Source organism: Cordyceps militaris, assembly GCF_000225605.1.
Source record: "Cordyceps militaris CM01 unplaced genomic scaffold CCM_S00004, whole genome shotgun sequence".
NCBI lineage: Eukaryota > Fungi > Ascomycota > Sordariomycetes > Hypocreales > Cordycipitaceae > Cordyceps > Cordyceps militaris.
Genome location: NW_006271972.1, coordinates 3965608 through 3981907, shown reverse-complemented (window position 1 = coordinate 3981907; position 16300 = coordinate 3965608). Strand labels below are relative to the sequence as shown.

The window sequence follows — 16300 nt, the reverse complement described above, 5'->3', positions numbered from 1 at the left end:
CCGTGAATGCCAGTTATCAATCGCTGGCCGCCTGTACATTTATTAAACGTCTTTCATTCATTTTCATCGCGGCGCTGCAAGTAAAGCGCTTCAACACCTGACCAGCCGCTCCGACACATCCGACGAAGCCCCAGACTCAACCCGCGTTTTTGTCTTTCAACATGCCTATGCACCAGGGATTTCTCCCCCGCGAGGGTCTCTACAGCGTCCCCCTCTTCAAGTTGTTTGCTAGGACCGCCCTCAATCCGTCTCTAGTACTGCCGCTGTTGCTGCTCGCACGCTACACCAAGCGCGGAAGCGACCTGAGCATTCTACACCCGACCGCGTACGGCGGTGTCAAGAAACTCTTCTACTGGGGGCTTTTGAGAACCATTGTCAACTATCTGTCGGACAAGACTCGAAACAACTGGGTCAAGGACAGATATGATTGGTCCCGTGAGATTGTTCTTATCACGGGCGGCGCCGCTGGCATTGGCGCCCAGATGGTCAAGCTCTTTGACGAGCTGGCAATCAAGGTTGTCGTTCTAGACATTCAGCCCATGGCGTTTGCGACGTGTAAGTTTCGGCGGTCAACCTGTACCCGATTTGATCAAAACGCGACTAATACAAGGCAGCCTCGCGGGTGCATCATTACAAGTGCGACCTTCGCTCCCCAGCTAGCGTACAAGAAGTTGCCGAGAGAGTACGCAGCGAAGTCGGCGCCCCTACAATCCTCATCAACAACGCTGGCGTTGCAAGAGGCAAGACCATTCTCGAATCTGAGCCTGGCGATGTTCGCTTCACGTTCGACGTGAATGCGCTCTGCCACTACTGGCTTGCCAAGGCATTCCTTCCCAGCATGATTGAGCGCAACCACGGGATGGTAGTGACCATTGCTTCTGCGGCCTCGTGGGTTACAGCGCCAGCCTTGGTCGACTACGCTGCGTCCAAGGCCGCCGCGATGGCTTTCCACGAAGGTCTTTCCGCCGAGCTCGTCACCCGATACCACGCGCCCAAGGTTCGGACCGTCATTGTCCACCCGGGCCATGTTAAGACGCCCCTCTTCCAGGGTTTTGACCAGGGCAACGCCTTTCTGATGCCGAGTCTAGAGGTTGATACAGTGGCTGAGGGCATCGTTAAACAGGTTCTCACCGGCCGCAGCGGCAACGTCATTCTGCCCGAGACGGGTGCCATAGCAGCCCTGATGCGCGTGTTGCCGGACTGGCTGTCTTATAGGTCACGCATTGATGGAGACAAGTACATGGCCAACTGGAAGGGACGCCAAGTGATCAAGGATGTGAATGCGTCCTTTGAAAAAGAAAAGGCTAGTGACGCGGGTGAGAGCACGGTGCTCGTGTCCCGAGACTGAAAGCCGGAGCCACCGTCAGACTGAGTGAGGCTACCGGAGAGAAACTGAGACATCTGGTCGAGGGATTTTGAGCGAGGCGATCTGACTGGACTGTGTAGTTCTCCTTTCCTTGCGTTTGCGCTTCTTTTCGTTGTAGCAGTAGTAATAATACAGTCATATGTACTCATATGCCGTCCGTTTGGGAGCCCTTGGCCGCCTTGCGAGGTGCAGGTGATTTGCAGTCGGCAGCGACAGCTGGCAGGCTGCAACTGGCAGAGGTACGATTGTGCCATTGTGCCATTTCAAGTGCCGGCCGTCGTCGGCCGCCCGTTTGTCAGCTCTAACTGGCACGCTTACTTTTTCCTCCCTCCTACAACAACCGTCACCGCAATGTCAAAACCATCACGAGCTTGTACGACGACATCGATAAAAGAACAGAGGATCCGAATCATCCGGTCAGCATGCACCATGCATTTTATCTCAGTTACGAGGTAACTATGTAGTCAAGTTACGAGCCTGCACCTCAAAAAAGTCTGAGAGTGGTGCAGAGCCACAAACAGGTGCGGCGCGCGCGCAGGTGGCCCCAACCGTGGATTGGGAGCGAGGGCTAAAAAGTATGCATGAACCAGGACCAAAGGAGAATAATTACATGAAGCAACGAATGGGACCAGCCTGAAATATGATAATGCGGAGCTTGTTGGGCCCGCGCTTGCATCAAAAACGGCACACTCGACACACCCCAAAGACGGCACACACGATGTCGTGGCGAGAGCGAAATGGCGCCACTTTGACACCGACCAAAGTGTCCAGCTGGACCTCAAAATCAGACCACTTTGACATCGCAACCGGCCCCGCCCAGAGGTCTCGCAGGCGCAGCCCGCAGTTTAGACTGTCACTGACTGGACAAAGTCTCGACTTCTGCGCTTTTTTTCCGGGGCCACCGCCCGGCGCTCTGCAGAATGCCCATGCCATTCAGGCCGTCCGCAGGGTTCCTGTTACACGCTTGGCTTACTTTTCGTTGCCAAAAAGTCTTGCCCCAAGAACTCGCTGCTGCAAGCCATTCCTGTCTTGGCCCGAACCAGCCGTCTCGCCTCCACCGCGCGCCAGAAATCATGCCATCTCACGATTAAGTCGATGGCCATTTCCACTTTCCCACTATCCAGTCGTCGCTTTTTCTTGGGGGTAACGGGTCTCTGGACTGTCATCCATTTGCCTGTCCTTATCGCACTCGTTTCATCTTGCCTGCAGCTTCCTTTTTTTCTTCCATCTACATTGTGTGTGGCCTTTACCTTCTTCCACCACACCACTACGCACTTACATCGTCGTGTGACAGCGACACCGGCCGTCGTCGCTATTCCTTCTCGTTTATTCATCGCACAAAATCTATACAACTACTATCCAACACACTGAGCCTATCCTGGCGCCAAACTCGTGGGATCTAGTCGTTTTAGCGGTATAGTCACACACCACTACCTCAATCAACGGAATCTCCGAGTCAAACCAAATACCGGTTGTTGCCTGCCTGTCGCACAAATCGAAAATAGTTTCAGGCCGCAACGATCAACCCGCACCGCTCCCTTTAACTCTATCGCCTTTTTTTTTCGTGCGGTTGCACAATTTTCTGGCAACCAGTATCGACAGCGCCAACACACCACGCGCCGCTGCCTACCCTGTACGCCACCATCTCGGACACAACCGTCAGCATGGCGCCAGGTATTCTGCAAGCAGTCAGATCTCCAGGGCAGCATCCCAGCGAAGAGCAAATCCTCAGACATACACCCTCCCCAAATGGCGAAGTATCGGCCTCTCTCTCCCGCATGCAACTACCGAGAGCGTCAACACCCCAGTGCCAGGTTTGTGTCGTCGGAGCTGGCCCAGCGGGTTTGATGCTCGCATGCAACCTCGCCAGATTTGGTATCGATGTACAAGTGATCGATGACAGAGACGGGAAAACAACAGTCGGCCGGTAGCTACACTCCCTCTCACCATCTCTTGTGTTTTGTCACTTACATGTCAACAGTGCCGATGGACTACAACCAAAAACGATAGAGACATTCCGCCAGATGCGCCTAGCTGACCCTCTATTGCAACGTGGTGTCAAGGTATTTGACATTTCATTCTGGCGCAGTACCTCGACTGAACAACTCCACCGATTGGGTCGCGAAGTCCACTATCCTCCGGTAATCGACGTTCTCGACCCATGCATCCTGCTCGCTCATCAAGGGATGGTTGAGGACTTGTTCATGGACGATATGCGTTTGCGCGGCAAGGAGGTTATTCGTAATGTTTCGTTCGAATCATACGATCAGCTTCCGACCAACATCGGTCAATCGTCCCTTCAAGTTAACTATAAGGGCGCTGATAGCGACGATATTCAACCGATTCTAGCAGAATTTCTTGTTGGATGTAAGCTGTTGCCCTGCAAACTGAGTATGACTAGAGCTAACTACAGAAAAGGTGACGGCGCGCATTCCCGAGTCCGTAAGGCCATGCCAGGAGTCGAAGCCGTTGGTGTCTCACAGCCTGCCATCTGGGGTGTCCTCGATGGTGAGCTAATTACAGACTTTCCCGACATTTGGTCCAAGACTCTTGTTTATTCGGAAGAGCATGGGTCGATTTTGATCGTGCCGCGCGAACGCAACATGACCCGCCTCTACATTGAGCTCAAATCATGCCAAACGCCAACTGCTCTCGCCGATCTTGCTCGAGGCGACGACCTCGGCCAATCGTTCGTCATGGAGCAGGCCCGAAAAATAATGGCACCTTTTAATATTGACTGGAGTTGTATTGAATGGTTCGGGCGCTATCAAGTTGGGCAGCGGTTAGCAAGTCATTTCAGCGACGAGACAGCCTCTGTCTTCCTTGCAGGCGACGCCAGCCACACGCATTCGCCCAAATCGGCACAGGGCATGAATACAGCAATGCATGATTCATGGAATCTTGCATGGAAGCTCAACCTTGCGGTTCGAGGTTTTGCACGCCCAGAGCTCATGTGTAGCTACGAAGAAGAACGCCGCAAGGTTGCTCTCGACCTGGTCAACTTTGACTATGAACACGCCAACCAGATTGCCAACGGTGATGCTGTTGCGCTAGCCAAGAACTTCTTGTTTAATGTCCGCTTCATCTCGGGCATTGGTGCTGAATATGGCCCTAGCATCCTCACACAGCCATCTATCATCCATGATGAGGCATCGTTCCCTTGCCCCGAAGCGGCGCGTCCTGGAAGCATTCTCCCACCTGCCAAGGTCACTCGTTATATTGACGCCAACCCCGTAGACATCCAGCTCGACATTCCCATGATGGGCCAGTTTCGCATATATCTCTTCGCATGGGATGTTTTCCAATCTGCCACGTTTCTCGAATCATTCTGCAACTCCATTTCCTCGCGCACCTCGTTTGTAAATGCATTATCTGCGGCGGCGACGGCCTCGTACGCGCGACAACCCAGAACTACAGTCCCTGAAGATGTATATACCCGGCCAGAGCGCTATGTCAAAGCCAGCGAGCTATTCACGTTTGCTCTCATTAGTAAGTACTCCTGTGGTGGCAGTACTGGCAGAGACGTCGCTAACAGCGCTTTCCAGCGAGTATGCGCAAGTCGGAATTTGAGATTTCGGACCTGCCGCTGCTGTTGCAAGAAAACCGCTGGACTCTGTACCTGGATAATGTCCCTGAGCAAGATACCCGCGGCATGCGTTGTACCGAGAAGTGGCTCGGACGACTGGCACCGGGCGAGGTGGCCATCATCACCGTCCGACCAGACGGCTACGTCGGCTCCGTCCGGCGCTGGGATGCCGGTCTCGACGAGTCTGGCGCCAACGCGGCCAAGTGGCTCGACCAATACTACGGCGGGTTCCTCAAGCTGCCCAACGAGCCCTCGACGTAATGAGCCAAAATATCCCTTGTTATTGTATATTTCATCTCCTCATAAAGGCGTTTATATATTTCCACGAACCAAGTTGCCCGTCGCTTCTCAAGAAGCGGTTTATCTCCAAACAAGAGGCCAGCTAATGTACAACATATACGGACTGTTTGTCCATGGAACGACGCTTTGGACTGAAAGCTTTCTGCTCCAGTGATAATGGCACACAATGCACACTCGACACCGCAGTGTTAATGCAAAATAACCCCACGTTTTGCATGTGGCCCCCCATCTTCCACTGTTGGCCGTGGTCGCCATGCAGACTTACTTGCACAGCCTGATGCGTTTGTGTCTGGGGCAGGTACGATGAGCGCGACGATGACCTGACGAGTTAAAAATCTTGAAGAAATTAATTTGGGTTGGATTGCCTTTTTTCCCTTGCAACGATTTGAAATCCCAGCCCTCTGAATTTAGCTACGTCTGTTGGCCATTCCGCGACCAAAAGGCCGTGCGCTTTATATGACGAAGTGGCAATCAGCCACGACAGGGGTCCGGCTTGGCGTGTTCGGGTCAACATCACATTTCCCATCACGCAGCCCAAATCGTATCCGTAATAGGATTTGAGACCAGCCCCCAGGCATGGCGACGCCCGCCCACTTGCCGTACCCTGTCCATGCATGATGCGGGTGACGAGACAAAAACAGACATAAAAAGAAGCTTAAGTGACTCATTTGGAAGGATGGAGAGAACTATGCGGAACAAGAATAAGATAACAAGGTTCTTGACCGGTGGTTTATTGGGCCAATTCAGTGCAAAAAGACGGACATTGGCGGACAAGATTTGTTCACCAGATCTGTGGCGCATTGTCTTACCCCTGCTCCTCTACCATGGCATGGCATCTTTGGTCTCCGGGCTCTGCAGTGACTTGGTGAGTCATGTATGTCTATATTTGGCATCCAGTCTTCTCTGTCTTTGGGCATTCGCTTACGCTGGGGCGGAGCCTGTGCTCTTCTCCCTGTAGTCGGTACGCCTGCCCGAAGAGGAGATGCACCTCCGCCTCGTTTGGGTATCGTAGCTCGGGCTGCCTCGAGTTAGGAAACGACGTTGCGCGCGGGGCGTCGAGACACAAAAAGAGGCGCGCGGCCCCGCGTCCGCGAGGCCGGCCCGTCCCAGGTATGTAGGCCAGTCCTCACCCGGGGATTCTCCCGCTTATCAAACACCTACAACACAAAACGGCGCGACGGTGCGTCAGAGAGGCGGCTCGCAATGCTGGCCAGCACCACAATGTTGTCCGCATGAATCCTGTCCGCGCTGCATGTAGTGCCGGAGCGTGTGCGCCGCTTCTCTTTGAGTCAGGAGTCTACCCCCGCGCTGGGACTTTGCATTTGGGAGCTACGTGCAGCTTTTGCGATCGTTTGACCTTTGCTTTCGCGCCATTGTGTTTTACCGATTTCGCCCTCGAACTTGTGCTGGGGGGCCGTCTGGCGTGGCAAAAGATGGGAGGTGGCGCGCGGGAGGGTAGGACGAGAGCGAGGGAGAAGTTCGGTGAGCTCTGTGTAATATAGGAGGAAGAAAGTTTGCTCATGATGATGAACCAAAAGTACGATGAAGAACCGTTGAATCCATCGTCCGCTAGTTACTCTTGACGGAGATGCACTGCCCCGATAAGCGGGCTTATCTTATCTACACCGACGAAAAGCGTGGATGAGCGATAACTGAGATGTGGCGTTGTCTCACGACCCCAAGCCACAACTGAAGGGTGACTAGGAATTGACAGACGAAGTGAGATGTTTCTCAACATTGCTTCCATGAATACAAGGCTGATTTCCCTATCATCTTCACTTCTGTTATTCCTCTGCGATCTGTATTAGCTACACTACCATCTTATGTAAACAACACATAGATGTTCCACAGCCATGACTGGAAGAGCTTCCAAAGTACCTCCCGGAGAAGAGATGCAGACCACGTCCGCCGTCGAGCGGGTAGAGCGGGTGGCCTTGTCAGAGTTCCGTGTGAGTACTTTGCGCTTTTTTTTTGCTGGTCTTGACAAACACAGCTCATCATCGCTTCTCCCTCTAGCCCCCTGCAAAGAAGCCGGCTCCCGAGCTTCGCCGAGCGATCCCCTGTCTGGGATGCGCCAAATCCGCGCTCTCTGGCAAGGGCGACGGCGAGTGCTTCGACTTTGTGCCGGTAAAGAAGACGGTGCACAAGGAGAAGTGCGAGCGCTGCGCCAAGTCCAACCACAAGTGCGAGCCATGCCCGGCCGTGGCGATCCCGTTTGCCCGGCGTCTGACGATGGCGTGCCAAGATGGCACGAAAGCTGCAAGTTTCAAATACAACTCGCTTTCCAAAAAAACAAGCCCCCCTTTAGCAAGCCGGCCTGCTAACGCAAATTTGTTCTCTCTCCAGGAGGAGTCCATGTTCCGGACAGCGCTTCGCGCCGTTTTTGTCATGCTGGAGGAGGAGGAGGGCGTGTTTGAGGACGCGGCCGCTGCGGTGTCGACGGGCGAGGACTTGGTCCTCTTGCGAAAGGCTCGCGTCTTGCGCCACCTTGAAGCGGTGGTTGATGAGCTTGTACAGTAAAAGCCCGCCAGTTCTTGGTGTGTGCGTTGTGATGATTGAACGGAATGTTGCTGGGCGCTGGCTTCGCCGGCTGCAACTCGATGGAACCCCTAACATATCGCAGGGCGGAACAGTGATGATCACTAACAGTCGACTAAGACCTCAGTAGCAAGGTGCGAACCAGATGTAGTCAATGAACAATTGAGAAAAGACGTCGTGGGGTATCGCTTCGTCGTGGACTAATGTTCTTCGCTGCCCTTGCGGCAGGCCGGGAACTTGACGATGGAACTGAGATAATCAAAATGAGCTCCTTTAGATTATAGTTGAGTAAGACGTTATATTGCACTACTAAAGTTAAATGCCTTGCTAACATTTGCTAACATTTGCTAACATTTGCTAACATTTGCTAACATTGTTTTAGATGTCACCATCTCGCACAGAACTAATCACCAGAGTATCACAAGCTGGCCACAATCCCAAGCAACAGCGACCCCCGCTTTGAGCACCGAGGAAACGGCACGGGACGGATGGATCTTGTGACGATGGTGCTCAGAGCGTACTAGAGCCCAGTCGATTTGCGAATATTGGCAGGAGGAAGCGGCCCCAGAAGGATGGCTCTTGTGACGGCGATTCTTGGGACGATGAGGTGAAAGCTTGAACAACAACGTGCGTATAAGCGGCGCAGCATGGAATAGCGCGATCGGTTCCCGCCGTACGTTATCCGACTAATTCCTCAAGTCCCTGGCCTACCAACCACGATCATTCTCTCGGCAGGGCTCACACACACACACAAGTTCACCAGCTATACGAGGTTTTTTGCCGCCAACTCGGCCTGAGTGTTGCTAGCACGCATGAGACGGTGGCACACGCACTGTAGAGAAGAAGAAAAAAGAAGAAGAAACAGAAGTACACAGTAGAGCTGGTTCAATCACGCCAAGAGGTGAGCTATGCGACGTGGTGCGAGGCCGGTTGTTGCTGGTCTCGGGGCAAGAAATAGATCGTCTGGCTGCAGAGTCTACAGGTGGCAATTGAGAAGAAAGTGAGAGCTACTAATTGATCAATGTGAAACAAGTCTTGCTACGTTAAACAAAACCTACGTGAACAAAAAAAAAAGATTCAAAGAAGCCAGAATACCCTAGGATCCAAGGTGTAGGCCAGTAATGAGGATGAACTTCCTTGCCAGGCACATTCGCAAGTGTTGGTCGGCCCAACACCTGAATAATATATAGACACAATGAATATTCAATGTCGGAACTCTTCATCCCGTTGCCTACTGTTAATGTAATCGGGATATCTCATGACACAACACCCAGTAGCAAACTGACAGCGAGATGACATGCATCATTCCCGGTGACACCATAACAATCACGCAGACAGCTCTTTACGATTCATCCATAAATCATTAGTGTCTGCACATTTCTTCTTTGCTATTTCCATTGCTAAGATTTACAAACATTATAAGCTCATGGCGCAAGTCTTGATCAGATTGAGCAACCTCCTTTTCTCCCTTTTGCTTCTCCTTACTGCAGCGTAGGCATAGAGACGGTCGCCTTCTTCGCAACAGCATCGTTGCTCTGCCACAGGGCAGTGACCGTCTTGAGCTGCGTGTAAAAGTTGATACCAGGCTTGCCGTAAAAGGTGCTCGCACCACCGCCGGCAATGCTCTTCTTGTTGCCGGTAAAGGAGAACATGGGCAGGGGCACAGGAATAGGAACATTGATACCAACCTGGCCGGCTTCAATGCGGCGACGGAACGTCTCGGCGGTGGGGCCTGACTTGGTGAAGATGGCGACGCCGTTGCCGTACTCGTTCTTGTTAATGAGCTCAATGGCGTCGTCAATGGTCTCAACGTTAAGGCAGACGAGGACGGGGCCGAAAATCTCCTCCTTGTAGCACGTCATATCGGGGGTGACGTTGGAGATGATGGTGGGGCCGATAAAGTTGCCGTTGGGATACTTGGACGGGGCCTGGCCGCGGCCGTCGAGTAAGATGGTGGCGCCCTCCTTCTCGGCGGAAGCAATGAGCTTCTCGATGCGCTCCTTGCTTTGGGGCGAGATGACGGGGCCGACGTCGGTGCATTCCTCGAAGCCGCCGTCAACCTTGAGCTTTTGCGCGCTCTCGGCCACCTCAGCCAGCCACTCCTTGGTCTCGCCGACCATGACGAGGGTGCTGAGGGCCATGCAGCGCTGGCCGGCGGCGCCAAAGGCGGCACCGACGACGCTGTTGATGAAGTGGTTCTTGTTGCAGTCGGGCAGCACGGCAGCGTGGTTCTTGGCTCCGAGGTTGGCCTGCACGCGTTTGCCGTTGGCCGAGCCACGCGAGAAGATGTACTCGCCCGCCTTGTTGCCGCCGACGAAGCTAATGGCCTTGATGGCGGGCGCGTCGAGGATGAAGTCAACCGTCTTGTGCGCGCCGTGGATGACGTTGACAACGCCGTCGGGGAAGCCCGCCTTTTGGACCAGCTCAGCGAGGATCATGGCGGCGCCAGGATCACGCTCCGAGGGCTTTAGGATGAGGGTGTTGCCGGTGATGGTGGCAATAGGAATACACCAGAGAGGAATCATGGCGGGGAAGTCTAGGTGACATTAGCAAAGCTCCGACTTTAATACATTTGGGGAATGGACTTACTGAAGGGGCAGATGGCAGCCACGACGCCCAATGGCTCGCGGTAGGTTCTCGTTTCCATGTCCTTGGCGACCTCGAGCACCTCGCCCTTGAGCAGCTCGGGCGCGCCGCACGCCGCCTCGGCGACCTGCAGGCCGCGGAGGACGTCACCCTTGGCGTCGGCAAAGGTCTTGCCCTGCTCGAGGGTGATGCTGGCGGCGAGGCGGTCCCAGTTCTCGCGGATGAGGGCGACAAACTTGAACATGATTTGCTGGCGGTACAGGACCGACGTGTTGCGCCACTCGGCAAACGCCTTCTCGGCGCTGGCGACGGCGGCGCGCATCTCCTCGTCCGTCATCTGCGGGACGCGCGTGACGAGGTTATTGGTGGCCGGGTCGGGCAGGTCGATGAATTTGGACGCCTTGGACTGCACAAACTTGTTGTCGACAAAGTACGGTGTGTCCTCGACCGTCTGGATCTTGTCGTGCGTGGTCGGGTAGCTGGTGGCGGTCGAGGCCAGCCCCGCGGCGGCGGCGGCAGGACGCAGCTGCTGGGCGGTGGCGTGGAGTCGTCGAGCGGCCGAAGAGGCCTGGCCGCTCTTGGACGACATGGTGATGACGGACGAGCGGGGAGCAGCAGACGAGGCGGGTGAGCGGACGGCGGCGCTGACAGAGACGCTACGGGAGATGAGCCGACGCATCTTTGACAGTTCAACGGAGACGACGGGGTGGGTTCCCAATCGGCAACGATGAGGGCAGGTGGGTGTTGAGGTTTGCAGATGAAAGAGCCAACGTACTATTGTAAGAGCGAAACAATCGGGGGCAGGGGAGGGACGGCTTCTTATTTGGGGCGGGCTTGTCCTTGAACATGGAACCGGTGTGGTGAGAAGGCGCGGTTATGGTCGGGGTAACAGAGGAACATTGTGGGGCGCCAACCTTTGGCCCGAACCGTTTACGAATAAATTATTATTATCCGTACCCTTGCCCAGTTTGCTCCAACTAGTAGCAAAATGGGCCGCCGGCTTCCGCATCGGCCGAGGGCGCACTCTTCTCAACCTCTTACTGGTTCGTTGGCCTCTTGCGCCGTCTCACCTCCTCCTCCGTTACCGGGCTAGCCACAATGACTTCAGAGACTCTGTCCTGAGGGCGCCCTCCCCCTGTGTGATCCATGGCCAACCCGCCAGTGTGGGCTGCAGAGGGCGCACATCTAACTATGTACGGATACCCAGATCAGATTTCAAGTGGAACGTGCGGAGCAATTCTCAATGCCGCCGGTATTCCTCAGAGCCTGCGGAACTCAATTCGACCACTTGTAAAACTTGTCTTCACCTCGACCAAGCCACTTTGGCGCGCCCTCGGAAATTAATCCCGCCCAGCTTAAAATATACTATTTTCACATTGATGCTATCTTGGCAAAGCATACAAACTATAAACACATGCCCAGCACTCCCACACAGCTCTATTTCAATGGCTTAAAACATTGCGTCGTAGAAACGTACACATCGGGCTTCATCTCAAATCTCAGCTATCATCGCAAACAATTTCATTTTTGGTATTCCGCCTCGCCGTCTCCCCCAAATATTACATGCGCTTTAGTTCTGGCTGCGCGTGTTACGCTTAGTAGCTTCACCCTTGGCCTTCTCCGCTCCGGTCGTGGTAGCCTTGGAGCCCTCCTCCTTCTTGGTCTTCTCCGTCTTCTTGCCCTGGGCGGGCGCCGAGGAGCTGCTACCCAGGCCAAGGATTGCAAGCGTCACGGCAATCAGGGAGACAAGAATGGCACCAATACCGGCGGCAACCTCGGGAACGAATCGCACAGCCTCGAGAGGATCGCGCTGGGCAATGGTGAGGAACAGGTCAACCTTCTCGCGGACGTACAGGACCGGGTCGTCGAGGAACTTGAGGTCAGACGGCGACTGGGGCTCGTCAACCTTGGGCTTGTCAGCCTCGGCCAGGGCGAGCTCGGCGGCGTGCTTGGGAACAAAGGTCTCGTTGCCAAGCTTCTCAGCGTCAGCAATCGAGTGGCCAATGTAGATGTTGTTGAACAGGATGTCGCTCTGCATGGTCCAGATCTCGAATCCAATCTATCAATTGTTAGTAAATCGGGCCAGCTGGTTGGAGAATCGAGGTCCAAACTTACAGCACCCATGGGCTCAAAGTTGGCGGGGGTCTTGTCCTCAAAGAAGTCGGGGTTCTTGATCTTGCGAGGAGCCCAAGGTCCCTTGTAGTCGGGGTTGTCGACGTAGGGGGCGGTCCACTTGCCCTTGTAGTCGGGGTTCTTCTTCATGGGCTTCTTCCAGGGACCACAGCCAGAGACGTCGCCGCACTTGGGGTTGGGCACAGTAGGGGCGATGAAGTCACCGTCCTCCTCCACGTCCCAATCCTCAGGCTTCTGGGCCTCGGGGTCAGCGATGGTGAGGGGCTCCTCGTCGAGCCAGTCCTCGGGCTTGGTGGCCTCCTCATCAACAATCTCGAAGGGAGCCTCCTCGTCCCAATCCTCGGGCTTCTTGGCCTCGGGGTCGGGGATGCGAGCCTGGTCAACCCAGTCCTCGGGCTTGGTGTCCTTGGCGTCGTCAATCTCGGCCTCGGGGTTGACGGGCGGCGAAAAGTCCTCAAGGAGAGAGCCAGACTTGACATCCTCGCCGTTCTGTCGGATGGCGTAGGTGTTGTCGGGGTTGACAATCAGAGTGTAGAGCTCGGTTGTCTTGACAATCTTGGCCGAGGGGGCAGAGGTGAGGTGCTTCTCCTCGTACTCGCCCGTCTTGGGGTTCTTGTGGTTGAAGATGAAGTGCACCTTGTTCGTGTGGCCGCACTTGTCAGGGCCAAACATGATGACATAGGGAGTGGCATTGCTGAACTCTTCCTGGTGGAGAGCCTTGTTGTCGCGGAGCAGCTTCATGTAGGCACCACCACACTCGAGGCCGTCTGAAAAATATGTCAGCGTTTACCCACGCATGCGGGAAGCGTCTTTGACTTACTCTGAAGCTTGACCTCGTATTGGACGACGAGGGTCTTGCCCTTGTTGTCAATCTTCTTGGGGAACTTGGCCGAGATGGCGTGGTGAGCGGCAGGGTTCTTGACAACGAGACCTTTGTCGCCAACAGCGCCGTTGTAGACGGTGGGCTCCTCGACAGCCCACTGGCCGACGTAGGCCCATTCTTCCTCCTCCTTGTCCTTATCGGCGCTCTTCTTCATGTCCTTCTTGGCGGTAGAAGGCTTCCAGCGCTTCTCCCAATCATCGGTGAACTGCTCGAGGAAGTCGGCCTTGATGGCGGTGGGCTAGGGGATGGCAAGTGTCAGCGGCAAGGTCGTGCTTGTTGGCGAGCAGCGGGTGGCGTCTGCGCGACCGCTGCCATTGAGATGCAGACTCACAGTAAAGGTAGGGATCTCGACGGCAACAGGAGAAGGGTCGGCCTCTTCAGCGTGGGCGGCACCAGCGAGCACGGCGGCCGCAGTTGCGGCAGCGGCAGCGTTGAACTTCATGATGATGAAGGGTTGGAGAAAAGACAGGAGACACAGGAGGGATGGGGAATAAAACAGGGAGGTGACAGATGGACAAAGAGATGCCAATGACGTCCCAGCGCTCGACGGTGCAGAAATACCAAGAGTGAGGTTGAGCAGAAAAAGAGAAAAGAGGTGGACGATGAAGAAATTCTGGCGTAGATGAGGAAAGCTACCCCGACTAGGAATATTCACTAAAAGGACACGTTGATTTGAGGACCCAAAGGACCCTACTACTGCAAAGCACATGCGGGGGTTGGCTGAGCTCCAACCAGGTGGGTACGCCCACTGTACGGAGTTACGCAATAATAAGAACCAGTGACAATACATTAGCTGCCTCTGTTATGCTCCAGGCCTTCTCAGCCTTTCTAGCAGCGCCCGCTGCCCTGTTTTACCTGCGCTTCGGGTGCTTGTCCGGGGCACAATAGTGGCGGGATGGCCTGTGGAAGGTTGTCGAAACCTGCCTACTAAGGTTCCCTTCCAAGAGCTGCTTCACCATGCGACGCCACAGATTTCAAACTACACAATGCGCCGGCGATTTTATTTTTGGCTCCTACCTGTACTAACATGTTTTGTTGCTTTTGTTTTGCACTTTTGTAGTCGGATTCTGTCCTCGGATTGATGACTAGCGGCCACCTCCTCTGAATTACTCCCAAGCTCTAGGTACCAACCTAGCCGCTGGCTCACCTTGTCCGCCACAGAGCCCCTACTAAGGTACAAAGCCCCGGAGTGGAGATGGGTGGCACTCACCTCCGGCTCACTCTGGAAGCGCTCCAGGCCACGTGTACCAACCGAGTATTCCACGGATGGACAGATGTCGCGCATAAATGAAACTAACTAACAGCGTCATTCGCAGAACAATAAACACGCGAGGTGTCGCAGGCTACTCATTGACTTGTACAGTGTAGACGGCGCTTATGAGTATCCATTGTGTACTCGAAGCATGTTGCCGATGAACAATGGCCTGTCGGGAACCTCTTTGGCACTGCCATCGCCCTCTTCTCCAAAAAGCTGTCCCCGCAGCCACCATCGGCACCTCTCCACAAAACATTCCAGCACAGACAAAACTCTCGATGCAAGGCTGCCACCGGTTTACTTTTCGAGGAGATGATTGACCAGTCAATTGGACTCTGTAGTGCATCTTGAGTGTCCTCGATCAATTATGGCTCGAGTTGAATGATCCAGCGTTGCCCGTGGACGCCAGCCTCTGCTGCAGCCGCCACGTACGCCTCACTGTGGGGAGCCAGATTGCTTCGGATAGATACCACCCAATGCCAAATGACACTCGGCAGACGAACGACGGGGAATGTGGGGGATTATACCGATGGAAAGATCCGTTCGATCTCGCGCGATTGCAGAATGCCTTCATCCTCTCCTCCTAGCTGACAAAACGACAATTCGCATGCCTCAAATTGAGGTATAGGGTACGAAAACAGTCTAGGTTGCCATAGCAAACACGACCAATGAGCACAGTCAAGAGATTCAAGAGATTCTGAGCCCAGAGACGAACTCTTTTGATTAAGCCTGGCGCCACAAACTATGACACCAGATTGACTAACTACGTATGTATATTACTTACCAGTTCATATCCCGATCCGCTGCCATGGACGATCCTGATCGCATTACATCCTCGGGCCAAATAAACCAACATGACGTGTCCAAGCGTGAGACAGCGACAGTACACAAAGCTGAGCATAATTTACAGAGCAAAGAGAGCAGCGACGAAGCCGAGAAGGGTGGCCGAGACACCAGTCAGGCCAGCAGCGGCATTCTTGGTGGCAGTCGCGCTGGCACTGGCGCTGGTGCTGCTCTGCGAAGCCTCGGCGGTCTTGGAGGCGCTGGACGCGGCGGAGCTGGCGGAGCTGTGGGCGGCGCTGCTGGCACTGCTACCGGCGGCGGAGCTCGCGCTGGAGACGGCAGCACTGGAGCTGGAGGCGGTGGCCGTGACAGAGCTGCCGGCAGCGGCGCCGGCGCCGGAGCCGCCGGTGGCGCTGGGGGTGCCCGACTGGGAGTTGAAGAAGTGCTGCGAGATGCAGCCCTGGACGCAGTCGGAGTACTTTTGCGTGTCCGAGGGGCTGCCGTCGCCCTGGGGGCACTTCATGGCGCACTGGGTGGTGTCGTTGACTTGGCCCTCGTCGGGCACAGGGACCTGCGAAGAGTGAGGTCAGTATTTGGAGCCAAAACAGCCTGGCAGGGGTTCAGCATAGCGTTGTGATCGCCCCTAGACAGAGATCTGAACACACAATGGGGGAACATGAAGCACTTTTGGCCATGGGAAGCGTGGGGTTAGATACGTACACCGGCGCAGTGAGCCCTGCAGACAACGTCAGTGCCGCAGTTCTTGAGGCAAGTCTCCTGGGACGAGGCGGGAGCGGCGGCGCTGGTGGTGGCAGACTGGGCCGAGACGACGACGGCAGCGCCGAGAGCGAGAAGAGCAGTGAAGCGCAT

General features: G+C 54.9%; 6 protein-coding genes across 6 annotated transcripts; 3 read left to right on the top strand and 3 right to left on the bottom strand.

Moving 5' to 3' along the window:
* Positions 1-161: 161 nt before the first annotated feature.
* CCM_06296 (dehydrogenase/reductase SDR family member 8 precursor) lies at positions 162-1348 on the top strand (the record flags this gene model as incomplete). Its single annotated transcript, XM_006671437.1, has 2 exons — positions 162-555; positions 615-1348. The coding sequence occupies 2 exons, from the start codon at positions 162-164 to the stop codon at positions 1346-1348; spliced, it is 1128 nt and encodes a 375-aa protein (XP_006671500.1).
* Positions 1349-2084: 736 nt separating this feature from the next.
* Positions 2085-5213, top strand: CCM_06295 (phenol 2-monooxygenase; the record flags this gene model as incomplete). Its single annotated transcript, XM_006671436.1, has 6 exons — positions 2085-2315; positions 2787-2999; positions 3073-3293; positions 3348-3757; positions 3824-4855; positions 4912-5213. 6 exons carry the CDS (start codon positions 2085-2087, stop codon positions 5211-5213), a joined length of 2409 nt encoding a protein of 802 aa, XP_006671499.1.
* Positions 5214-7105: 1892 nt separating this feature from the next.
* On the top strand, positions 7106-7772 carry CCM_06294 (uncharacterized protein; the record flags this gene model as incomplete). Its single annotated transcript, XM_006671435.1, has 2 exons — positions 7106-7201; positions 7269-7772. The coding sequence occupies 2 exons, from the start codon at positions 7106-7108 to the stop codon at positions 7770-7772; spliced, it is 600 nt and encodes a 199-aa protein (XP_006671498.1).
* Positions 7773-9271: 1499 nt separating this feature from the next.
* CCM_06293 (methylmalonate-semialdehyde dehydrogenase) lies at positions 9272-11055 on the bottom strand (the record flags this gene model as incomplete). The annotated part of the gene is made up of 2 exons (XM_006671434.1): positions 9272-10326; positions 10380-11055. The coding sequence occupies 2 exons, from the start codon at positions 11053-11055 to the stop codon at positions 9272-9274; spliced, it is 1731 nt and encodes a 576-aa protein (XP_006671497.1).
* Positions 11056-11946: 891 nt separating this feature from the next.
* Positions 11947-13834, bottom strand: CCM_06292 (calnexin precursor; the record flags this gene model as incomplete). The annotated part of the gene is made up of 4 exons (XM_006671433.1): positions 11947-12435; positions 12492-13276; positions 13330-13630; positions 13724-13834. The coding sequence occupies 4 exons, from the start codon at positions 13832-13834 to the stop codon at positions 11947-11949; spliced, it is 1686 nt and encodes a 561-aa protein (XP_006671496.1).
* A 1555-nt stretch (positions 13835-15389) lies between these two features.
* Positions 15390-16300, bottom strand: CCM_06291 (uncharacterized protein; the record flags this gene model as incomplete). Its single annotated transcript, XM_006671432.1, has 4 exons — positions 15390-15410; positions 15432-15450; positions 15556-16001; positions 16151-16300. The coding sequence occupies 4 exons, from the start codon at positions 16298-16300 to the stop codon at positions 15390-15392; spliced, it is 636 nt and encodes a 211-aa protein (XP_006671495.1).